Below are 20,089 nucleotides of genomic sequence, written 5' to 3' on the forward strand. Positions count from 1 at the left end.
AGTAGTGACATGACTTATCCAATGAAGCTAACTAACTGTAACAAGGCCTCGAAGGTAAGGATGTTGTCCTGAGTGATGTCAATAACAATGGTTTTCTCATCAATCAAGTGAATTTGAGGATTTTGTGGAGACAGCAGTGATGGTATTTTTCCAGTGCCTAAAGATAATCCAGGTTTTATAAGCAAATAGAAAAGGCAGGCATCATTGTTGCCTGGTAGGCAGTAAAGTTTGCACCAGATCCAAGGTTTTGATAGTCCAATAACCTTTTCATTAAGTGATCTAGAAAATCATTGAATTAATAATTTAATTTAATTTAATTCATAATTCTATCTTGATCAGTGACGATTCTTTACATTTAATTATTAATTCATACTTTTCAAAGTGGCACATACATTGAGCAAAAATATAAATTATCTCTGAGACTGTATAATTTGGATTAAAAATTAGATCAAACAGTTGGCATTTTCTTTTTTACAAAGGTGTTTTAATTGGAATCAAAATACCAAAGTATAAAGCATAAATATAAGGATTTTCATCTTGCAATTTTATTCTTATGCCATTGACATGCCCCAAAATGAAATGGTTGCCAGAGATTTGTTATTCGCTATGAATTTCCCATACACATTCCCTATGTGACCTTGCACATTCACACATCCCCAAGTTCCAACATTGGAAAAAGAGAATAATTTCACAAATGTTTCATCTGTCAATATATCAGCTACTACGAACAAAACAATAAAAATAATACTTTGAAAATGAAGTGATATTATGCATTGGACAATGCAGAATCAACTGAGAAACAACCAACAGTCTTAATGCATCAGTAATAGCTGTAGAACATGTTTATTTATTTCATAAATTATATTTTCCTCTTGAGAATTGATTGGCTGAAAGCCTGTTGGCACTGTGAATATGAATACATTGTATGTTCACACATCGCCAGGTCTGAATCAGTATTCTTAGGTTCATATTAAAAATAAAAACATCTAGAGGCATTTATTGTTGCTTCCTTTTACTATCCACTTCAATAAGACTGCATAACTCATATTATCTTCATTCCAATGAATCATTTGATGTTATTATCCTGTGTAAGAAATTACAGAATTTTGTTTGTACATATTTAATACAATCTAGCCATCCTTGTAAACTATTTGCAGAAATTTGGTTCTTCAAACAAAATTTCTGACTCCAAGTTGGAAGATTAAAACCTGCAGCTGTGAATGATTAACTATTTTGTTTATGTACATATTCCATACAGAAGGGTCTTTGATTATCCTGCTGTTAATTTGATTTTTTTTTCTTTTTTAAATAGTTACTGCTTAAAGCACCAACTTTTACCAAAACTTATTGAACCTATCACTTACATTCCCAATGCAAACTTAATTTTTTTACTCATTTTCCTCCACTGTTTACTAATTATCTGTTGATACTAATTCAAGAGAATGAGCAATAATACTGTTCAATGATAATCTTTGGCAATCAAAAAAACTGCAGATGCTGAAATCTAAAATAAAATACTCGAAACACTCAGCAAATCAGTCTACATCTGTGGGAAGAGAGTTATTTTTCATTTTGGAATGTTATCTGTATGAATAATTATTTCACCTCTCCACAGTATTGTTACTGAAAGGATGCAAGGCACTGATAAGGTATAAGCTATGGGGTTTTTTTTACCACAATACTCAAGTACCTTAAAACAGCCTGGTTAAAATTCTGGTAATTTGCCATTAGGGAAAACTCATGAACACTTCGGAAGAGGCTAAATACTCCAGTGAAGTAAATCAACTTTTTTGCACATTAATTACTATTTACCAATAGTTTCACAATTGTTAACATAAATAACATAAATAAGATTTACGTCACCAAAATCTGTCCCCAGTTGTTTGCTAATACTGCTGCAAAACTGTGAATGGGGAAAATAAAAGAAACACCAATCTTTGATATCCTCTTGTTCAAAAGGGAACTGCAGATGCTGGAATATCGAAGGTACACAAAATTGCTGGGGAAACTCAGCGGGTGCAGCAGCATCTATGGAGCGAAGGAATTAGGCGACGTTTCGGGCCGAAACCCTTCTTCAGACTGTTGGGGGGTGGGGGGGGGGGGGGGGGGGGGAGAAAGAAGGAAAAGGGGAGGAGGAGGAGGAGCCCGAGGGCGGGCGGATGGGAGGGTGGGAGGAGACAGCTAGAGGGTTAAGGAAGGGGAGGAGACAGCAAGGGCTAGCAAAATTGGGAGAATTCAATGTTAATGCCATACGGACGCAAGGTCCCCAGACGGAATATGAGGTGCTGTTCCTCCAATTTCCGCTGGTGGCAATGGAATCTGGAAATCCATTTTTTTCAAGTGGCATAGATCGAGCCATTAGCTGCACGAAAATGGCCATTATGTAATTTGATTTACATCGGGGAGACCAAGCGTAGGTTGGGCGATCGTTTCGCCGAACACCTCCGCTCAGTCCGCAATAACCTAGCTGAACTCCCGGTGGCTCAGCACTTCAACTCCCCCTCCCATTCCCAATCCGACCTCTCTGTCCTGGGTCTCCTCCATTGCCAGAGTGAGCAACAGCGGAAATTGGAGGAACAGCACCTCATATTCCGTCTGGGGACCTTGCGTCCGTATGGCATTAACATTGAATTCTCCCAATTTTGCTAGCCCTTGCTGTCTCCTCCCCTTCCTTAACCCTCTAGCTGTCTCCTCCCCCCCTCCCATCTGCCCGCCCTCGGGCTCCTCCTCCTCCTCCTCCTCCTCCCCTTTTCCTTCTTTCTCCCCCCCCCCCCACCCCCCATCAGTCTGAAGAAGGGTTTCGGCCCGAAACGTCGCCTATTTCCTTCGCTCCATAGATGCTGCTGCACCCGCTGAGTTTCCCCAGCAATTTTGTGTACCTTTGATATCCTCTTCTTCACTTTAGAAGGGCACGTTACATATCTCTCCAATGTAGCAATATCTGGAACTTTCTTTGCATTCACTAAATGTGTTCAACACGGCAATGCCCCTATTAAACTGCCCCTATTGACCTGACAGTATTTTATCTGTGATTAGATATGTTTATTAAATCATTGATACATATTTGTTTTTGTGACAAGTGAAAGGTATTTTACTTGAGGATTCAGGTCAATTGTCCTTACTCTTTTCAATAAAGACTGAAAATATTGCTCACTAATTATGTAGATGTTAAAGGCCTACCAAAATGCTTCTCATTTAATTTCTTCGCTTTCTTCAAGATGAGCCAGTACATGTTGAGTCATCATGTATAATCAGAAAATCATATCCTCCAGCTTTATAGGTATAGCTTTAGGACTTCAGGAATAGTCAACATTTTAATTGACAATATTTGCCTTCCAAATTACAATTAAAAAGAATTTTGAAGTCCTTCAAACAAATAATTCAGGACTTCTTCATCGTGGTTTAATTTTTGGTTCATGTAAAGTAAAATGCAGTAAAATACATTTTTTTGAACATCTGGTTTATTCAAAACATTAGGCCTTAATTTGCTGTCAAAATAGACTAATAGTGCACATCATTATTTATGGAAAATTGTTACAGCAGCTCCAAGCAAGACCAAATCTGGAAATCCATTTTTTTCAAGTGGCATAGATCGAGGCATTAGCTGCACGAAAATGGCCATTATGTAATTTAATCTCACCAATGAATAACATTAAAGAGTGTGAAGATTCTGTGGTTGAATATTGGAGTTAGTCTGAAGTGATGCGAACTTTTGTTATGGGGCTTTTTTTGTTAAATCTGGATCTTGTTAGATCTTAGATTATTTTAACAATATGCTAAAGTTTAATTGCTATCAATGAACCTACCATGTACAGAAAGTTAATGGTTAAAAATGTGACCTTGTTTCTGTTACTGCATGTTTATCAATTTGTACATCCATAACCATGCATGGAAAAAATCATCAACTGCAAACCAATCCTCAATGTAACTGCAGATGCCATTCATTAGCTTGCTAGGGTCAATTGGCTTCCATTCTATCTCCCAGCGTCCCAAAACAGATGGTGCCCCTTGAGGCGTAAACAATCAAGTGTAAAACACATTAAAATATCCTGTTTATAAAACATTCACCCAGGAATATGAAGTATTCTCTTTACATGGGGCTCCCTTTAGGATGAAATATCTTATGGCAAGTTGTGCCTCAGTATGTCCGTGTTTTTGTGAAAACATTCAGAGAAATACATTAAAACTAAATTAAAATTATGTGGAGAATAATTGATCAAAATAACAAAAAATTTGACTCAAACTTCAATTCACTTCTAAGCAGATTTGTACATAAGGTCATCCCAAAACATAAAACAGAAACCATTGTCACTTTATGAGCGATCAAGTGATATTTTCCTCAGCTATCAAGTGACAAGTTCTTATAATGTTTTAACTTGTCAGTATAGTGCCAAAAGGGAAATAGGGTGGTGTCATGGGAGAGTTGACAAGCATGCATATCTTTTGTACAATGTCATTGCACTGGTGAACAAATGGTTTTAATTGCCTAGACTTTAAGCAAAAACACATGAATTAGAGTTCTTACCAACATCAACTTCGATTGGATCCCCATTGACAGGGAGCGTGATATTCTGCCTGGAGAATCGACCACCGAGTCCAAGAACATAGCCTTGAAGCTTGATGACGGGGCTGGTGCTAAGATATTGCAGAACAATACTGTCATCCTTTGCAGTAATCCTCACTTTTAAGCTTTGTCTTTTAACTAAGGACAAACAAAAATAAATAGGTTAAGTAAATTTGAATGGGGAGGGGGAGCACAAAACTCACTGGGCAGAACGGAGAAATAAATTCAAGTAAGAGGAATACATAAATATCTTGTAAGTTTCTGGACATATCTGTTCATTTCATCTAGGGGAAGTTCAAAAGATATAGTAGAAATAGGCCATTCGGCCCATCAAACTTGCCTAATCCTTGCTATTAACGATATAAATTAATATAGCAACCCAAGCCTTTACCAAACAGGAGCCTGCAAATTAGCCAAGGGACAGGAAATACAAAATGACTCTTTAAAGGGGATCCTTCTTGATGTGTCATCATGCTCGAGCTTCGCGAGTCTCTAGTTACTTGCGTCTGTTGAAAAAGAAAAGTGCAGGTAGGCGACAAAATTCGCACACAGCAACTGCATCGGCTAACATGGTTCTTCGACTTGAAAAGGGAAATGCTCAAGTGGTCGAGCGGCATCTGTGGAGAGAGAGAGAGAGAGAGAAAAGGGATGTTTATGCATGAGATCGATACCCTTCAATCAGAATTGAAGCTTTAACTCTTAGATTTTCCGTAGACGTTGCCTGCCCGGCTGAGCATTTCAACGCGGAGATTCCCCCATCCGTCACGATGCAGCGTCGGTTTGGGATCTCGGAAGGCTGCATGGTAGCTGACATCAACTTGCAGCTGGAAGTCTAAAACTATAATGGAAAAGCAAAGACAGGGCAAGAGCAAATATTGGCATGGGGTAGTAAAGAATGCCAAATGTAAGTATGTAAAAAAATGGCTAACTTGGTTCCACCGAGATGGACTTAAGACATGGACACAAGACATAAGTCAAGTGATTGACAAAATTCTCTTTACTTGACTGAAGGAATGCCGTTTCATCAATAAGAACATTTACTCTGTCTAGAATAAAAGCACCTCTTTGGTTTTTGCCCTATTCATCATCATGGCTCCTGCATTATTAACAAAATGCATTGCAACAAACGACCTCGGCTTCTGAATTAACACCTTCCAACTCTAGAGTAAAGCAAATATTCTATAATTTATTTCCCACTTAATACTAACACAATTGTCAAATTAAGAGTGCAGTAATAAACATTTTCTCTCTTTTATGATCTGCATTGCAAAAGTTGTGCGTACGAAGGATATGCAGATGCTGGTTTACACCAAAGATAGATACAAAATGCTGGAGTCACTCAGTGGGACACTCTTACAACTCTGGAGAGAAGGAATGGATGACGCTTCGGGTCACATTACAATAACAAATGGTATTTGCATAAAAATGTCTTAAGAAAACAAAGTAACTAAAGAGTTACAACATCTTCATATTATTTAAACTTTTGAGTATTTATTAAATTCAATAACAGACTCCTAAAAAGGATGTACTTTGTCATTGCCATCTGCATGATGTATGATATATGATATGTATGATATATCGAAGAGATTTTGATTTCCAACCCCTTCCTACTTTTACTTATTATTTTTCATCTCAGAAATTCTTAAGAGCAACTATTTAACGATATTATTTTAATAATAGGAATGAAAATCTGTATTTTCCAGAAATGTCCAACAATTACCTAAAATGCGATAATTTGTTTTAGCTTATGTAGTCAGGTTCACCCCATGGAATGCAATCCACCATTGGAACGCCTCCCTGCTTTCATATATTAAAGTAACAGGTTAATCATTCAAAAGCAATCCCAGTAAATGATCACTGCAATGCTTTCAAATCTTCAAGGTGTCACATTTTATAGATTCTGTGCAGCAAAGTAGTTACAGACTTAATAAAATAATAATTAAAGCTTTGTGTTTTACCATTGTCATCACATTGGCTTTATTAGTGCTAATACAGAGCTGTTAATGACTGTTTAATATCACGTATAATTCCACGGGGGCCAAATTAAAGGGGAAAGGTAAGAACACAAGAAATGTAAATGGAAGTAAATCACATTATCTCGCAAGGTTGTTCTGCCTTTCAATAAGATCAAAGCTGGTCCAGTGCCTTATTGCCAATCACTCCTAACTTCCACATCTGTTTTCCTTCGTGTCCCAAACTTCATCTATACCAGCCAAAAACGGAGGTACCACAGCCTCTGAGACAAAGAATTCCAAACATGTAAAGATACTTATCAGCCCCAATAGCAAACCACTTGTCTTCGGACCATGTCCTCTAATCTCTCCATAGTTTTGTTCTTTCAGTCTCTCTCAGAATCTTGCATTTCTCATTTGTCTAAACTCAAGGGGGTATAAGAAATTATTATTCCATCTCTCTTCATAGGATAACACCTTCATCAAAAGAATCGATAGAGTTGGCGAATAATGTGAAATAGGAAATGATTGAAAATACATACAAGTAACACAGAGAACGCTAACCATGCACAGTGACTCAGGCAGCAATCATGAAGAGAGACAAAAAGCTATAATTTCAGGTCGATATTGCTTCACCATACTATCCTGATGTAAGATTATTGCCCTGAAGCATACTCGATTCACAAATGCTGCCAATCTTGCTGGGCATATCCACCAATTGCGGTTTTGTTTTTGTCTCTGAGTTTTCCATCTTTAGTACTGTATGCAGCATACAAATGAGAAAATAATTGCCAATTTTTTTTTTCTTATGTGGCTATCCGCATAGTTGAATATTTAAAAGTTGAAAAACATTTTGGTTTTAGGAGGAATGCAATTCAAATCAGATTAATTATTTTTTAAGACAAACCGAATAACAGAGCAAACTGTAAGGCACATGTACATGTTTTTTTTTGCTGGAACAATACTTTTTGGGGGTATATGGTGTAGAAATGATACCTAACCACTTTATCAGTTCTGGTATTGAGAGCACAGAATCTGCATATTTCTGCTATGCAGTGGCTGCATCAGTTTAAAGCTACAAATGTGAAATGCCAGTTCAAGCAACTTTTGAAAGTATCCTTCCAGTATCCTTTTGGAACTGCAAACAGGAAACCACTTTATTACGTGTTTAAGAAGGAACTGCAGATGCTGGAAAATCGAAGGTACACAAAAATGCTGGAGAAACTCAGTGGGTGCAGCAGCATCTATGGAGCGAAGGAAATAACCGGGTCTGAAGAAGGGTTTCGGCCCGAAACGTTGCCTATTTCCTTCGTTCCATAGATGCTGCTGCACCCGCTGAGTTTCTCCAGCATTTTTGTGTACCAACCACTTTATCACATTTGTTACACCATCCCATTGATCATTCACAAGTCAAAATGAAGTCTTCTCTATTCCTTAATTGTATATTATAGAGAAATAATTGACAACACCAATGCAAGTGAGAGATCATAGTGGCCTAGAATTTCCACAGTATCTGCTGAGTGCCTTTAAAATATTGCCTTGTGTGCTTAGGATACTTTTGGTTAAGGGCATGTGGCATGGAAATTTAATAGACCCCAAGGCGCTAGGTATTGGTTCCTACTGAATTAGCCTTACCGATTGACCGAAGAACAGTACATCCTGAGTTGCAAGTGGATTTTAGGCAGTTGTGTAGGGGAGGCTCAGGAGCACAGGATAGATAATGGATCAGAAGAGAATGGTCACTTGCCATCACTTGGTGATAGAGGTCTGCAAATACTTCTCTCAAGGGAAGTATTTTGTGGTCAAGGAATTGAAAAAGGTTTTAGTTGAGAAAGGGTTTAGTCCGTGGTGACCAAAAGGTTAGAAAGTAAGTTGGTTGGTAAACAATAACAGAGAATTCTATCTGAGCCTAGCTCACAGTGGTGCTGTATACATGGTGGCTCACTTTACGATGAACAGATGCTGGGCTCGCAGTCACTGTGAAAGACTGCTTTGCAGAAGTGAGCAACAAACCATGCTGGTGCTCCGAACCAAATGACAATCCTAGATGCAGCATCCAAACATGTATTCCATGTCTTTAGATACTGCTTCAGATAGCTGGGATCGTTTGTGAATTGGAGATGCACAAATGAATGGAGGAATTGAAATGAAAAGTCCAAGTGGGTTGCTGGCCTAATCAAGAGTGGTGATGGGTCTGAGGGAGAAATGGAACACCTTTTTGACTGGTGCAACAATATCTTGGTCAACGTCAACAAAACCAAGGGCCTAATTATTGACTTCAGAAAGGGGAGGTCAGGGGACCACATGCTAAATTGTATTGGTGAGTGGCCTAGGTGTTAACATCTTGGATGACATGTCTTGGACTCAGCATATAATCATGAAGGAGATGCACCAGTGCTTTTACATCCTTGGACAATGAAATAAATTATGCATGTCGCCAAATACTCTGAATAAATTTGGAAATTGACAGATACTTGGTTGGTAAAGGTGTCAAGGGTTATGAGGAGGGCAGGAGAATGGGGTTGAGAGGGAAAGATAGATCAGCCATGATTGAATGCCAGATGGGCCGAATGGCCTATGTCTGCTCTGATGACATGAAGCATTGTAGAAACTATCCTGACTAGTTGCATCATGGCCTGGTACAGCAAATCCAGTGCACAAGAGAGTAAGAGTTACAAGAAACTGCAGATGCTGGAATCTTGCGCAGAAAGCAAAGTGCTGGAAGAACTCTGGGTTAGGCAACATCTGTGGAGGGAATGGTTTCAGGTTGGGACCCTTTTTCAGACTCTGGCACTATTGTCTTATTTTTTACTGCCTTGTAGTTTTCTTTGTGTGTTGTATGAATCTATGTGCCTATAATACAGCTGAAAGCAAGATTTTCATTGTACCATACCTCACCATACTTGCGCATGTGACGATAAATTTGACTCGTCTTAACAACACTGTCCCTAATTTTTGCCAGTGGTTTATTTTTAATAGGATTGGATCATAGAAACATAGAAACATAGAACATAGGTGCAGGAGTAGGCCATTCGGCCCTTCGAGCCTGCACCGCCATTCAATATGATCATGGCTGATCATCCAACTCAGTATCCCGTACCTGCCTTCTCTCCATACCCCCTGATCCCTTTAGCCACAAGGGCCACATCTAACTCCCTCTTAAATATAGCTAACTCCCTCTTAAATCATGTGCTTAAAAACATGGTATGAATACAAACTAATCTCTAGGTAAGTAAATCTTGGCAAAGGACTGTAATCAGTTTTACTATGTTTGTGAAAATTCTTGTTTTACCATGTTGATGTTGTATTACTTACTAATTTGGTGAAAATTAATTTAGCTTTAAGCAGAGACTGACTTGATGTGCACATTTGTTCCACATTTAAATTTAATGTTAAACACATGGGAAAAACCTAACACTGCAAATTCAATGGAATATTCAAGCAATGTTTACTACCCATGACAAATTTTGAGAATCTTTTTGCATTTTTACGCATTAGGCTTGTTTCTTAATGAAATGCATTCTTTAAAAAATGGTAGCATATAATTTGAAGCAGAATATATGAAAATTATTAAACCAAAAATATTGGCACTGCCATTTGCTTCTGATAATGCATGCACTAATGCACTAATAGATAATGCACTAGAATTTTACTTGACACTTGATTAAACAGTCAAGTACAAAAACGATGTTACTCAAACAAATTTGGGCAGAGGCTGACAAAGGATTTTCCTAACTCAGATACAAAAAGAAATGTACATCCTTTTTAACAAGAGATATCGATATAGCACTAGTATAATAAAAATAAGTTTGTCTTCACAAGACTATAATTAATTAGAAATTGCACATGCACAAGCATAAGGGGGAGGTACAGCGAGACCTGGGTGTCCTTGTACACCAGTCGCTGAAAGTTGGCCTGCGGGTACAGCAGGCAGTGAAGAAAGCTAATGGAATGTTGGCCTTCATAACAAGAGGATTTCAGTATATGAGTAAAGAGGTTCTTCTGCAGTTGTATAGGGCTCTGGTGAGACCAGAGAGTTAGATAGAGCTCTAGCGGCTAGTGGAATCAAGGGATATGGGGAGAAGACAGGCACGGGTTATTGATTTGGGCCATGATCACAATTAATGGCAGTGCTGGCTCGAAGGGCCGAATGGCCTCCTTCTGCACCTATTTTCTATGTTTCTATGTTTCTACAACAGAAAAGAAAACAAAAATGCTGATCAAAGTGGGTTTTAAGAGAGGTATTAAAATACGTAATAATGAAAAAGTTTATAAAGCATTTCATTTAAATAAAAATTACAAAGCCGTATATAGCCAATAAAAAACAGCCTGAGAGCTGACATCTCCAATAGTGTAGTATTTCATTGATACTGTACTAGAGTTTATATTGGATTTTTTACTCAGATTTCTGGACTGGGATTTGACCCCTCAATGGGTCCAACTGTGCGCTGACCTTATGGTGGCTAGGTTAGAGTTGGGGAAATTGTAGAATTCCCAAAAGAAAAGAGTTTTGGAGTTAGAATGCAGGAATAAGGTCATAAGTGATTCAGGCACAGAAATCTTAGAAATTTTAAGCATTGACAGGATAGGAAATAATGGAGTCAGCAATCCTACAGATGATAGGGGAGTATGACTTAATGAATCATGAAATAAACAACAAAAGCTTATATAGATTGGAGTTTGTTAAAAGTGGAACATAGGAAAGCAACAAAGAGAGAACATGAGTAATCATGTCTGTAAGTCTGCTGACTTGAACTCAGCAAAGTACAGTACAAGAGCAAGCTCTTAAGCTGATAATGTCTGTCAGGACCATGATGCCAATTGAAGCTGTACATCTGCCTGGATGTGGTCTGTATCCCTTGTACCTTGTACCTTGTGGTCATCACTTCCAAAGAGATACTGGAAGTTGGACAATTTATACTGGATAATATTTACATTTATCAAGTCAATTAACCTACAAACCTGTACGACTTTGGAATGTGGGAAGAAACTGAAGATCTCGGAGAAAACGCAGGTCAAGGGGAGAACGTACAAACTTTGTACAGACAGCGCCTGTTGTAAGGATCGAACCCGGGTCTCCGGCGCTGCATTTCTGCTGTAAGGTAGCAACTCTACCGCTGCGCTACCGTCCCTGCACTCTGTCTGTTCATGTGCCTATCTAAATGCCTCTTAAACATTGCTATCATGTCTGCTCCCTCCAGCACCCCTGGCAGCATATTCCAGGCACCTGCCATTCTCTTTGTAAAAAAACCCAACTCCTTTAACCTTTCCCCCTTGCCTTAAATAAAGTTCAGTCATCTTCCTCCTTTGTTCATCTGTGGTGGTTGGGGCCTTGAACCCTCAGCAGTTAGCCACTGCCGACAGTCAACTGTTCAAGCCCTCTCGTTGGGATGATCGAAACTCCGGCATCGGGACGGATCGGTACACCTCGTGGCATGGAGCACCCGAGTCGGCCTTTTCTTACCGGAGACCGCAGGCTTCACGGTGTTCCAGGCCCCGCGGTCGGAGCACTTCCACAGTGATTCTCGGCAAAGGATCGCCCGCTCCGTGATGGTAAATCTGTGCCGTGCTTGCGGCTTGAAGCTCCGGGCCAGCCTCCAGGAAAAGACGCACCAATCCAGTTGTTAGGCCGCGGGAGGGGGGGGGGGGGGGGGGGGGGGACGGACGGAGAAAGATCACATCTCCGTCAAGGTAAGTGACTGAAAAAGGTTTCCCCCTATTCCCCCTACCCCCCCATAAGACATACCAAAAAACATTAAAACATACATTTCAGACATACTAAAAATAACAAAAATTTGAAATAACACACAGGCTGATGGCGAGGCTGCCATCTCGATGCCACCCGATGGAATATTCATATTCGTATAGAATATTGTATTCGAATTTGTCATAAAAAGTTTGGTTTTAGTATTTTGTCATGAACATTATGAATAAAGCAATGGGGAACCTGCGTCCCTTGTTCAGGGTCTCACACATTTCCATCGCCTTCACAAAGAAAGGCAAAAATGGTGACTAATGTAAGTGATTTTGCCAGGACAAAAAAGTTGTTACAGATTAATACTTCAACAAAAATATCCAGGTCATGACCTGTAACGTTTGACATACTCTGTGCAATGTTAATAGGCCAATTGGTTGCAGGATACCTCTATCATGGTCGCGGACAAAAGACACAAAAGACCATCAGATACCTAATGTTAATTCACCCAATAAGATACCAAAAACAAGCTAGTTCGGAAAATCATTTGGGAAACTAGACTCCAGTGGAACAATAGAACAATAGACAATAGGTGCAGGAGTAGGCTTTCGGCCCTTCGAGCCAGCACCACCATTCAATGTGATCATGGATGATCATCCACAATCAGTACCCCGTTCCTGCCTTCTCCCCATATTCCCTAATTCCGCTATCTTTAAGAGCCCTGTCTAGCTCTCTCTTGAAAGTATCCAGAGAACCGGCCTCCACCGCCTCTGAGGCAGAGAATTCCAGAGACTCACAACTCTGTGTGAAAAAGTGTTTCCTCATCTCCGTTCAAAATGGCTTACCCCTTATTCTTAAACTGTGGCCCCTGGCTCTGGACTCCCCCAACATCGGGAACATGTTTCCTGCTCTAGCTTGCCCAATCCCTTAACAATCTCAAAGCTATCAAACAAAATTTCACTCGACTTATTCTCCATGATACTTGATAATTTCTGCCAATTATAAACTTTCTCTCCATTTTTGGAAATTTCCTCCCCAGCCAGGATGATGCTGAGTTTCCTTTTTAAAGAACAATTACAAGTTCATATTCACTACAGGTATCAGTAGTCAGTTCTACAGAGCAATATTCTCCTCGTATCTAGCCAAAGTATTTTATGATGATTTCTCACATCACATAGCCTAAATAACTGACCTATGATAACTGATCTATCCCTTTGTCTTTAATTTTTTTAATCAACCAACAAGATATGATTCTGCAAACTAAACATCTTCACCGCTTTCAATCTATCCGTATAATTAACCACTCTTAAGATCTGACTATCTTTTACTGAACTAGTTTTAGAATTCTGTCAATCACAGTGTGATCTTCAGATCTACATGAACCAAGTGGTGGTTTAACCTTGTTATGTTATATTTGTTGTTGCCACACCATGCAAGAGGCAAAGCAAGACTACACACTGTGGATCAGAAGAAACAGTATAACTGAAACTTTAGCAATGCTTTTCATGATAGATGCTGATCATCCTGCTGAGCATTTACAATATTGACTGTTTTTTATCTAGAATTGAACCCAGTCCTATTTGCCTGCAATAAGCCTGTATCCCTCTATGCCTTTCCTATCAAAGTACCTGTCCAAATGCCCTTTAAACACAACTGTATCTGCTTCTGCCACACATCTAGCAGCCCATTCCTGGTGGGGTGGAGATTAACTAAATAACCCGTCCAATTAGTGTGATAAACGTACTTATTCGATCTTCTTTAAAATTTCTCTCCTCCCACCTTAAACCTTTGTCCTCTAGCTCTGGAAAACCTTACTCTAGGAAAACCTTCTCTATCCTTTCCCTGCTTCTCACAACTTTATAAATCTCTATAAGGTTCTCCCACAGCTTCCACGGCCCAGTGAGAATAAACTCAGCCTAACCATTCGCTCTTTGTAACTACAGTCCCACATTCCAAGCAAAATCTCTTTTGCACCTTCTCTATTGCCACCACATCCTTCCTGTTGTGCAACAACCATTAAGGTTGATATCCGTCTAATGACATCAATTTTGTTAGCCCTTCCATACAGGTTTAAACTTCTAATTTATCAACTCTGATATAATATCGTTCATGGTACACTTTCATTCAAATAGTTTTTTCATTGACTATTACACAATAGTTGACGTTACCTTGATAAAATCTTAATAGGCGAAAGGACGGCAGAGTATTAGAGGACATGCCATGACCCGTTGAGCAAATATGTCAGCTAAGTTATTCAAAATAATACATTTTCATTCATTCAATTTGTATTACTTTTGGATAAGTGTTTTTCCTGTGCAACTTGTCAATTATTTATATGCTGACAATGAGAGCTAATTATGTTTAAATTGCCTATCTCTGGGCATTTTGAGACATGTAGCACAGCTTCAGCTTCAGGCTACTACAAATGAAAGCAAATCTAGTTTGGAGTCCCAGTTACAGGGTTATCTTAATAAATGCTTTCAGAACTTTCTGCAAGAAACTTCATGTGAAGTTATAATTTAAACTATTTTATTAAAAAAGGAAATCTTCAAAATATGCTGTTAACAAGCCAAAACATTATGTATAAACTGATCAATTCAACTTGCAATAGCACGTTTTGGATTACAAACAGTAATATTGGAACAGAGAGTGTTGAGGGAAGATATACAGTATACAAATGTAAGAGAGAGAGGTGACACAGGGGCTGGTAGGTGAAAGGTAGAAACAGAGAAGGAAGAGGAGATGATGGGCAGGTGGAGGCAGGTGAGATAGGGGGAGGGGGAGGGTTGAGGCAGAGGTTGGTAGATGACACATAAAAAGGGTGGGGTGGAGATTAGCTAAATAGAACCGGGTTGGAGAGGAGAAAGGAAGGATAGAGACTTGGGTTGGTAGGTAATAGGTGGAACCAGACAAGGGAGTGATGTTGGGCACATGGAACCAGGTGGAGGAGAGGGCGAGGATAAGAAAGGTGACCCAAAGGAGAAGAAAACCATCTAGATAGTTCTGTTAATGATGGAACCAGATGGGAATGGGAAACGACGGTAAGCCCAAATGCAAACTCAAAGAACAACAACAGTCATGATGGCACAGCGGTAGAGTTACTGCCTTACAGCAAATGCAGCGCCAGAGACCCAGGTTCAACCCCAACTACGGAAATTGTCAGTACGGAGTTTGTACGTTCTCCCCGTGACCTGAGTAGGTTTTCTCTGAGATCTTCGGTTTCCTCCCATACTCCAAAGACGTACAGGTTTGTAGGTTAATTGGCTTGGTAAATGTAAAAATTGTCCCTAGTGGGTGTAGGATAGTGTTAATGTGCGGGGATCACTGGTCGGTGCAGACCCAGTGGGCTGAGGGCCTGTTTCCGCATTGTATCGCTAAACTAAACTTAACTAAACCTTATATTCTGCCTAGGTAGCCCATAATCCAATGGCATAACACTAAATTTTCAAATTTCAGTGACCCACACCCTCTGTGTATTTTCCCCACACCCAATCCATCTCGGTTCTGTCTCCACCTTTTCTATCTCTACTCCCCTTGATACTTAGGCTTGTTACCATTTGTATGTGAAAACATTTTACATTTTCCACAACATTTTTTATTGCTTTTCTCTTTATAAATCATATCTGAATTTACTTGCTAAATATTCACAAATTTATACATGCATTGGTATGATTACATCTCACAATGTATTCACAATTGTCAACTTGGTCATTATAGACAATAGACAATAGACAATAGGTGCAGGAGTAGGCCATTCGGCCCTTCGAGCCAGCACCGCCATTCAATGTGATCATGGCTGATCATCCTCAATCAGTACCCCGTTCCTGCCTTCTCCCTATATCCCCTGACTCCGTTATTTTTAAGAGCCCTATCTAGCGCTCTCTTGAAAACATCCAGAGAACCTGCCTCCACCGCCTTCTGAGGCAGAGAATTCCACAGACTCACCACTCTCTATGAGAAAAAGTGTTTCCTCGTCTCCGTTCTAAATGGCTCCTTATTCTCATTGCTAGGAAGTAACTAACAGGTTGTGCAGCCAACAACTTATTAATTTGGAAGGTAGAAACAAAAAGCTGGAGTAACTCAGCAGGTGAGGCAGCATCTTTAGAGAGAAGAAATGGTCGACGTTTCAGGTCGAGACCCTTCTTCAGACTGAAGCCAGGGGAGGGGGCGGGACAAAGATAGAATGTAGGCGGATACAATGTGTCCACCTACATTCTATCTTTGTCCCGCCCCCTCCCCTGACATCAATCTGAAGTAGGGTCTCGACCCGAAACGTCACCCATTCTTTCTCTCCAGAGATGCTGCCTCACCTGCTGAGTTACTCCAGCATTCCGTGTCTACCTTCGATTTAATCCAGCATCTGCAGTTCTTTCTTACACATTACTTATTTGGAAATTGTACAATGCATTTTTAAAGTCTGACTAGTTTTATTGTCAGAATTTTATTTACAGAAAATGTTTCTATATTCCTTTCAAATTGGGAGAATACTGTTTATAGACTGTACAATTTGTTATGTGCATCGAGGTAAAGTATAGATTTGAATAGGTCTTCATCATTTTCTCTAACAATAGCACAACATTTTAATAACGTATAATTGGCTCATTAAACATTCAATATGTACCAAACCAATGTTCCAAACCAATGAACAATTGTGGGACATTCACCAACATATAATAACTAAGTTGTCATACATTATTAAACAACATTGCATTAGATTCCCTTAATTCACCAAAGGGAATTACGTTAGTTGAGTCACATAGTAAAAGAGACCAATGTAGGGAAGTGGTGGTGGCATAGATAGGCAAGGCTCAAAGCTCAAAGAGTGGTCATTGAAACAGGATCATAATGGTAGGGGTCAGATAGATATTGGAAGTATAGGGTTGGAGCTGAATATGAAAGGATTGTAAAGAGGAGGATCAGCTGCCAAAGATTACAGAGAAACACATGTCATTAAGGAGTGATGGAACTGGGGAATCAGCTATGTAGATTACTGATCAAAAATCTGCAGATCAGTGGCCTGTGAGGGATTTGAGACATTGTCTATAGCAGATTTGTGGTGAGATGAGATATGGGTTGGGACTCGTTTCTGGGGAAGAAGAAGAAGAAGAAGTAGAAGAAGGAGGAGGAGGAGGAGGAGGGAGAGGGAGAGAGGGAGAGAGGGAGAGAGGGAGAGAGATAATCAACCCAGTGCCACACTTAAAGTGAGAATACAAGAAATTGCATATCTCCTTGAGCCAAGATCAGACATTTTGGAGACTGCAAGTTGCAAGATGTCACCAGAATGTCAATGAGATTCTATTCATCTAACATATGGTATGATTTGACTGGATAGCATGCAAAACTAGCTTTTCACTGTATCTCTGTACACACGATAATCATAAACTAAGCCAAGCATGCATGAAAGAGGGTTTCATTGCCAGAATTCACAGTCTGAGACCTACTCAGGAAGCTTTTATCTCTTTACGGTACTGCTAGAGCAAGCCTAAAAGGTACTGTGAAGTTTAAGCTCAGCTACATGTAACACCTAGCAGGAAATCACTGCTTTCTGATTAGTTTAATTTTTCACAGAAATAGAATTGTATTGTGCATAAAAGCATGTTACTTCATAGTCCAATTTCTGGACAAAATTGCAACAAATTTTGTGCCAGTATCATAAAAACTCCACCTGCTGGATAAATCATTATTACACAGAAATTATTCAACAATGAGAAACTAGTAGGGCTATAAGAGCAGAGAAATGGGCCTAATTGGATACTTATTTCAAAGAGTTGGCAGACAAGATAATTAAATGGCCTATATCTCAGAGAATGAGGCTGTAAATCATTTTATGTCAACCAAAAAACAAATGCTTTCCAACTTTACAAAAAAGGCTGACACAGTCTCTGAGGTGATGAGAAACCTGCAATTATAAGTATAATATATGAGTAAACAAATACTTACATGGATTATGAAACTAAAGTGGTGGGTATGTCAAATATTCCATCATATATATTAGCAAACTAAATGACATATTATACAAAGATCAAAGCAATGTATCTAATGTTGAAAGAGAAATGATTTACCAGGGCTTTGCCCAGAGACCCAGTCTAGAATTTTTTAAATGTCAAGCAATTTTAAATGTAGGGGAACACATGTTGATATTTTTCTCTTAAAACCAAAAAGTAAACAATCAGTTCTACGAATCGTCTTAACTGGAGGTTTTACATGAATATTTCTCATCTGTATTAACCGTGGAAAGATCATGGAAGCTGAGGAATTAGGGAAAATGAATAGTAATGTTTTAAAACATATCAACATTACAAAAAAGGTGGTGGCACAGTGCTGTCAAACGCTCATCATATGCTAACCCACTCATTCCTGGAATCATTCTTGTAAAAGTCCTCTGGACCCTCTCCAGAGCCAGCACATCCTTCCTCAGATATTGGGTACAACACAGCTAAAGTTAATTAAAATATAGGATTGAATGAAACAACCTATTAAGCCAGGTTGACACCTTTCCAGATCACCAACCTGTTCATCCATCCATTGCAGAATTTAGTGTTTCTTAAATGAAGTCAGTGTCCTAGTAATCCCAACTGGATATTAACCATCTTCTATGTAAAGAAAGCTCTAAATTGTCCCATCTCAGCCTTCAAAGTAATCCTTCTGCCTTGCTCTATTTGGTGTTTGCATTTATATTTTCTATATCCCTTTAAGGAATGTTTTTCCTCCATGTCTGGACTAATCAATTTATTGCTCATAGCTTTCTTTTCTGACCACAAATATCACTACTGCACCATCACCAATGATTTAGTCTTGTGACCACAACATATTCAGAGTCCATCGTCAGGAATGTTCGACATATTCAGCATTGGTCTTGGAGATTTAACTCCACTGATTAAGAATATAATAAATTCTTCTAAATTTGGCATGAGCTATAGTCAATCCAAATAATCCCAATAGTGGATTTTATTTTGTAAACTGAAGACTCTTTGTGACAGGTGGTCCCAAGGAGATATGTTAAACAAGTGGAAAGCTCGTGAAATAATCAATTATATAATTTGGAGCCAATGATTTATTTTGTCCAAAGATTACATTCAGTATTTTTCCGTGATTTTGTTCTGTAAAGGAAAGCAATGGCCCAATTTGGGAGGTTTATTTTCCAGGCAGATACTCATTTTCCTGACGTATATCCTGTGCTTTGAGATGTCTGTGAAAGCAAGTTTCTGTTCTAAGGCTCATGGTGATATTGCCAGATGACTACTCTCAGCTGACAACAATTAACTAACAACACCAAAAAATTGCCTCTAGTGTCTTAACAGTCACACATGGTTTTTAATCCATTGTTAAAATGAGTGTACAAGGAGGTTTATGTCTCCACACCCTCAGCCACAGAGAATAATACCACATTCACATGATGGTTCTATCACAACTTACAGTAAATATGAGCAACATTGGTTAGTCTGGCATGGTCAGAATAATAAAAAGCTACAAAATGAGCCAAGCCACTCTGCACTTTGAACAGAGATAATACTATCTAGCACTTGATGTTAACAGATTATTCAAACTTGCTTTACATTTAGGAATTTACATTGATAAAAATATATTGTCATTTAACATGTGGGTTACTTTAACTTGTTGGGCCCTGGGGTTCTGCTGAAGGTGGGGTTTGAGGAGGGAGAGGAATTCCACACCCTCTCAACACTTGACCCTTCCCCTACATTCATCAATTTCCTTTATCAACCCATCTACTTACACTTCTCTCTGATTCTGGGCTTCTTTCTCTTTCCCTGAGAAGTAGTAGACATATTTCAGTTCACTCTGATTTTTACAGATATCGAAAAGGGGGCTTATTTCATACTATTCCTCCGAATAAGGCATGGCCCATTTACAAATCAA

General features: G+C 39.1%; 1 protein-coding gene across 30 annotated transcripts in view; it reads right to left on the reverse strand.

Annotated features, from left to right (window-relative positions):
• Window positions 1–20,089, reverse strand: part of LOC116980442 (ABI family member 3 binding protein) — a 250,562-nt gene that overhangs the window by 208,414 nt on the left and 22,059 nt on the right. For all 30 annotated transcript variants that reach the window (XM_033032679.1, XM_033032666.1, XM_033032680.1 and 27 more), the window contains exon 2: window positions 4,526–4,702. In XM_033032679.1, coding sequence (XP_032888570.1) covers window positions 4,526–4,702 — 177 coding nt within the window. The remainder of the gene's footprint in view (window positions 1–4,525; window positions 4,703–20,089) is intronic.

This window comes from Amblyraja radiata, chromosome 14 (assembly GCF_010909765.2).
Source record: "Amblyraja radiata isolate CabotCenter1 chromosome 14, sAmbRad1.1.pri, whole genome shotgun sequence".
NCBI lineage: Eukaryota > Metazoa > Chordata > Chondrichthyes > Rajiformes > Rajidae > Amblyraja > Amblyraja radiata.